Below are 6,605 nucleotides of genomic sequence, written 5' to 3'. Positions count from 1 at the left end.
TAAAATGTGTTAACAATATTTCATACTACTTTCATTGTTAAAGACATTAAGAGGCTTTCGTATTTGAGATCACAGTTACTCAACAAAATGAAAGCTAACCTCAGTGCGTAGGTGAACCCCCTTCCCCAAACACACACACGCTTACTACTGATACAACATATGGATACCACGGATATTTAATTTTGAAAAGAAAATACCGCAAATAAAGGAATAACAGCAATTAGACAAGTAGTGAGGGACAGAATGGGTAAATTGGTGGTTGCCATTGGATGAGATGAAGACAAGAATGACAGGTGTAGCAGAAAAATATATGGTCTGAAAGGAAACAATATGTATGCTTGGGAGAGAGGGTGAAGTGCAGGAAAGTAAATGTAAACTCCACTGAGGTCTTTTGAATCATTGATATTGACAACCTAGAGCGAAAATGCAAAAACCTGGATCTACCCTGCTATTAAGAAAGCAGAGGATGAGACAGTATTTTCAAAGGTTACAGTATAATTGTCTTCTTCCAAAATGTGTGCCTCTGTTTTGATCTTTTTTATCTTTTTCATGGAAAACAATGCCATGTGTTACAAGGTTCTGGAATCTAACACAAAATTACATTGCTCATGAAGTAATACTGCTCAGAAGTTCACAAGGGGGTAGATTCATACCTGTCTTCTTCCATGCTGCCATCACTTTCAGTAGTAAAATAAGGACCATTTCTGTAATATGCTAGCAGCAGTCAAGACATTTTCATGCTTGTTGCTTATCACTCTCTATCACCATAAAGAATTCCAGATCTATAAACTGAATTATATTTCTGCAAACTTCACATAAATTCCACTATCGTTTTCTGGTGATGCCAAACTCTTGTTCAGCAATGACCCATGCAAAAACAATGAAGTTCATGAGTCACGGATAGTGAAAAAATATTCCACCATATTTAAATTTACATAATTATGTTATTATTGTATTCATAACAGATAGGTAGAATTTGAGACTGTTACTTGATCTGGTATTTAATGGATGACAACAACCAGTTATTAATTAACAATTAGTGATTGGTTTCTGTGATTAGTCAACTACCTTATTACCTAAGTATGTTTTCTCACTTAACACTCTGCTGCTTAGCCCATTAACTGATTATTTCTGTCAGATATTCACTTTTAAATGACCTTCTTGTCTAACACAGCCCAATTTCACACACAAAAAAGCCTCAAATTTAAGTTTTCCCACACTGAAATGTACTGCAAACTCTGGGTGCTAGCAGTCATTACAGATTTCCATAGCCCTAAACTTGTTTGTTATTGTATGCAGATTCCTTAAACTTCTCTTCTGCCTACTGCATTTTATAGTGCTTTGAGTCCCATTAAAAATAAGAATTGTTAATGTTTGCATCAAATCTTCACAACCCAAAAGACAAGCAAATTCCAAACCCCCCCCCCCCCCCCCCCCACACTGAACTTAAAGTAAGATTGTAAGTCTCTTTAGAACCCCTCTCTCCTACTATCACTTATGTGATCCCGGTATATGAACTTGCTAGTACCCCCTTTACCTATTTATTATATCTCTGAACCTAACATAAACCTGTGTTTCAGTAGTGACACTCAGCATATGTCCAATACTTCCACCTCCTACTATAATCCAAAATTTCAACATAAATTGTTGATGAAACTTACATTAATGAATTCTTCCATCACTTTGTGTTTGAAAAACATCGTGTTTAAGGGTGAAAAGTGCACGAAAGGTTTTAACTGATATTTAAAGGAAGGTTTCCTTCTCATGTGCCAGCAGCAATATTATATATCCTGAATTTAACAATATTCTGAAAAGGAAAGTTGCTACTCACCATATAGTGCAGATGCCGAATCACAGATAGGCACAACAAAAACACACGTCTGTTGTCTATCATTGACAAAAGCCTTAATGGTTGAAAAATTTTATTGTGAGAGTCTTTTTGTTGCACCTATCTGTGACTCAGCATTTCCACTATATGGTGAGTAGCAACTTTACTTTTCATAATATTGTTACATTCCATCCTGGATTTTCCATTGTTTGATATATCTTGAATTTGCTTTGCGTAGTTCCGTTTCATTTCAGGGAAAACTGGAACAGACTATTTTTAAGGAGAAGCAAGAATAGACAATTATTTTCTAACTTGCAAATGCAATGGTTAACTGGAAAGGAAAGTACCATTGCCCCACCACGAGATCTCCTCATAGCCTAAGACAGATATTGAGCTATTCATAGGTGGAATATAATTTGGTGCAGTCAGTCAAATGGAGGCTACATCTACTATGTTTCTGAATCGTTTTTACTATCCTTTGTATATAAATCACAACTGTTCCAGATTATCACTTGAAAATTTTAATGCCAGAAATCAAGTTTGTCACAATAAACTTGGCCTATATTTACTGTTACAGTTGCCATGTTGTGACCTACATAACCTATATTAAACACATGATTAAGGGATGTTGGTAGTAATCTATCTCTTTCTTTTCAAAAACAGTTTCGGCTTTGAAGATGTACTATGTACAGAGAAACATATCTTGACTTTTACAGTAAATGGTCACACAACTTGTGTAGGCAACAGCATACAAGCAATGTCAAATGTACCGCATTGTATCACAATTAGGGAGCATAAGAAATTTCCTCTTCTGATGCAAGCAAATTTTTGACAGCTCAACAGCAACTTAAGTTTGAATGTGGGCTTACATGAAGATAGTTAAAGTAATTCTTAAAATCATTTCTTTCTACTAACATAAGTGATCTTTTTCTTTGAAACTGGTCTTGTATCTCATAAATAAGGAAATTGAGACTGATGCAATTCATATAATTTTTCTAGCTTCTATGTACTACTTCTAAGTTTTTAACATGCATTGAAAATTGAGATTTAAGTTCTTCAGATAATGAATAATGTACCTTTCAAATTATATGATTCAGCTTTTATACAATGACAAACTGTAAATGCTTAAAATGTATGTATCAAATCACTGTAGTCAATGGTGCTTGTAAAGCACTGGCATGTAGGTTTATAACATCAGTTACATTTTACTGTACTCAAAGTTTCAAGCCTAGATCTTATCCTTAACTAACGTTGTAATTTCTGTGCCAGTTCTGTTGAGAAGCAACGGTGGCCTTATTAATTATGGTGAAAAAATTATCATGCTTCTTTATGCTTTCTTTTGCTTGTACCCATCCTCTCTAACTAACCGAGGGCAGTTCTTGACATTATATCTGTGCGTCCCCTGCAGCTCCCCTAAGACCCCTGGGGGCACTGCAGCCCCCATTTTTAAATTCACGGATCCTAAGCTGTGTCGGAGCGCTTCAGCGGTCAAGGACAGACTTCTGTTCTGGTGTCAGAGCAAGACCAAGGAGTACAAGGTACAAAAGCAACACTATGCACTTGCATGGTCTGAATTATTGCGCTTGTTGTTAGTGACAGCACTTGAACCCCTTACTTGACTGGGTGATTTGTGGTGGTCATTTGTCTTACCTTTTGTGTGCTTTATTAACACTTGTGTGTCAAATTTTGTACAAGATATAAACAGTTTGGTGTGTTGCACTATAATGATAGATATTTATGTTACAAATTTTATCTGTGTTATGCCTGTAGTAATGTGAACATTTTTAGCACTCGTATATATTATGGCCTGTGAGTGATATGTATATAACATTTGTGGTTTGTTTGGTCTTGTGAGTGTCTTTAATGAAATTCATGCACACATATGTGAGTTAAGTAGTGGTTCTTCAGTCTATGTATTTTTTCCCTTCTGCAATGGAAACAAATAATTGTTTTACATTTGTGTTCATAATATAATTTAGTGTGGCATTTGTTACTGGTATTGCATCTACAAGCATTGTTAAATCAGCTGCTATTGCTGAAGCATCATTGGTAAATGTAGTGAATGTAGGATATGAAAGCAAAAATAGTTCAATGTGATAATTACCTCAACTAAAAACTTTATCAAATTTTTCTTACTTTTTGTTATAGAACATTCAAATAGACAACTTTTCAACAAGCTGGAGCAATGGGCTAGCATTCTGTGCCCTCATCCATCATTTCCTTCCTGATGCCTTTGACTACGATTCATTACGTCCTGAAGAGCGGCGAAAAAACTTCGAACTTGCTTTCACAGTGGCTGAGTAAGTTCTAGTTTTATTTTTTAAATGATTGTTTCAAGATGGAACTATTCGGGAAGCCGTATGTCATTTAATTTTATAACTGGAAAAATATTATTCTGAAATGATTGATTGATCATTACCATTTATGTAAAGTAATATACAATCCTAGTGCATCTACCTGTCAATCTTTTGTTAACTGTAACATTTCAGGAACTGTGATAAAATATTATGTTTGCACTTGAATTATAATCAATTTCTAAAGGAAACTGACATGTTTAACTGTTCTTCACCAGCTATGTACACATGTATATTGTATTAGTACGCTGAATTTTGAACATCTTTTTTCAAAATCTGTTGTGTCATCAATTTTATGTTCTCAACAGATGAACTAACAATAGACTGTTTCTCTTTTTCAGTGAAAAAGCAGGCATTGCACCATTGCTTGATGTTGAGGACATGGTAATGATGCGTAAGCCTGATTGGAAATGTGTATTTACATATGTTCAGTCTGTTTACCGCCGCTTCAAGGATGAAGACTGAAAACCTTAGTTTATGAGTAGAATCAATGTTCCTATCAAAAGCTCTGTTTGTTTTCTAATATTTTAAAATGTGTTTTAAGAGTGTTATAATGTTTTAAGTTCCATTAAAAAGAAGTATTCTGTCTGTACATTGTTGTAAAATAGGTGTTTAATTAATGGATATTATCTTTGTTATGACTGACTTTCTGTTATAGCAATATTTGATGATGTACCACTGCACTTGCACAAACTCTATATTTTATAAGATATTTCTGATTATTTAAAAAAATAATAGATCATGTTTGTTGCAAAAGAAACAATGGTACAAATCTATGTTAAACATAGAAGCAAATGATGGATGAGATTAATAATGATGTTAAGATTTTTTTACGCTAGCCATGAGCTCCAGTAAGTTAAGTATAATCACCAAATATCATAGTTCTTTTGTACTTAACTCATTTACAGTTTTATACATTTTATATAAAGATATTAATAGTTGCCAGTACACATAATTACAAAATTTACTATTTTATGTTGTTTTTTTCATATTCTACTAAAAAGCTTCACCAGAAGCAGACAAGGGAAAATGTTTCCACATATATTTAAGCATTTGGTGCTTCTAAAATGTACTTTCTTGGTGCTACATTTTACACCCAGCCTTTGCAGGTAGATGAGACATATGATCTAACACAGCAGTAATTAGCTGGGGCATAATTTGCAGTGGATGCAATTAACATTTTTTATTTCTAATTTAAAACTATAACATCATCACTGTACAAGTCTGGCAATAAAGTTGTGTTTTCAGATTTTTATTTTCAGCCAAACAAATTGGTGTAGTTATGTCTTTCGATTGTTAATTTTGTATCTGAATTTTAGGGCTTACTAATGAATAAGATGAAATGAAGCTTTTTATTAAAAAAATAAACAGGTTCAACTGTTTGAAAGTAATGTTGCTGTTTCTTTTATCTAACCTTCACATCCTGTGAACAAAATACCTCATACACAATGCAAATAAAGAAATGGACATAATGAGATGTAAGAACTGCAACCAGGGCAACAAAGGTAGGTACTGGACACAGATCTTTAGTCATCCACCATCCATTCACTTATTTATTAATCTTTGTACCTAGCTGTCTTGTTTCACAAATCCATCCAACTTTTTCTGCATATTTCTTTCAAGCTTCTGTCAAAACCACGAGTAGAACTGTTACCATTGTTAATTTGTGAATCACCACTGGTGCCACATTCTTTGCGTTGCAATAGGTGTGTCATTCCAAACATGTGACCAAGTGTGATTAGTATCAGTTTTAAATCAAACTTTTCTCCACTATTCTGCTTTTGTAAGTAGACGCTCTTACCTGCATCAAGCTGCAATGCCCCATGGGCCTGAGGTGACAGTTTTGTGTAGCTACACAATCTTCCAAATAAGACAAAAATCAGTTTCGTGTTCAAAACAGATAAAGCACAATTTATAAATATTGTCATTTTTACAAAACTACTAATTGGGTTTTCAAAAGTAAAACACTGTTGAAATAGTCTGTTTTAGAACTATCAATACTAGAGTAGAAATTACTACAGTTTCAGTTGAAAAAGTGAACTTCATACCAATATCTCTGTAATTAATATAACTATGAAAAGACACTATACATCATCTAATGCGAATTTTTTCACAATTAGTTTGGGCAGAAGCAGAATTATGATATCTTAAATGGTTCATGAAATCATTCTGTATATGCATCACATCTGAGCATGTACCATTTTTGGTACTGAGGGCCACCTCTTCTAGTTTATGTTGTTTACAAAATAACATTGGCTATGACGATGTTTGGTTTGGGGGCACTCAGTGGCAAAGTTATTGGTGCCCGTCCAGTGTCGCCATTTTCCTGAATGATGATGAAATATGAGGATTACAAAAACTCCCAGCCCTCAGGCCAAGAAAATCCTCAAGCCAACCGGTAATCGAACCTGGGACCCCATGAT

At 34.3% G+C, this 6,605-nt stretch overlaps 1 protein-coding gene across 1 annotated transcript in view; it reads left to right on the top strand.

Annotated features, from left to right (window-relative positions):
• LOC126166863 (microtubule-associated protein futsch-like) overlaps window positions 1-5,573 on the top strand; it is a 474,845-nt gene extending 469,272 nt beyond the window's left edge. The window contains exons 21-23 of the mRNA XM_049920436.1: window positions 3,237-3,366; window positions 3,977-4,128; window positions 4,524-5,573. Of these exons, the coding sequence (XP_049776393.1) occupies window positions 3,237-3,366; window positions 3,977-4,128; window positions 4,524-4,647 (406 nt within the window). The 3' untranslated portion in view covers window positions 4,648-5,573. The remainder of the gene's footprint in view (window positions 1-3,236; window positions 3,367-3,976; window positions 4,129-4,523) is intronic.
• The last annotated feature ends 1,032 nt before the right edge of the window (window positions 5,574-6,605 follow it).

The sequence above is a fragment of the Schistocerca cancellata genome, chromosome 1, assembly GCF_023864275.1.
Source record: "Schistocerca cancellata isolate TAMUIC-IGC-003103 chromosome 1, iqSchCanc2.1, whole genome shotgun sequence".
In the NCBI taxonomy this organism is placed as follows: Eukaryota; Metazoa; Arthropoda; class Insecta; order Orthoptera; family Acrididae; genus Schistocerca; species Schistocerca cancellata.
Note: the sequence above shows the minus strand (reverse complement) of the source record. Positions and strands in the feature narration are given on the sequence as shown.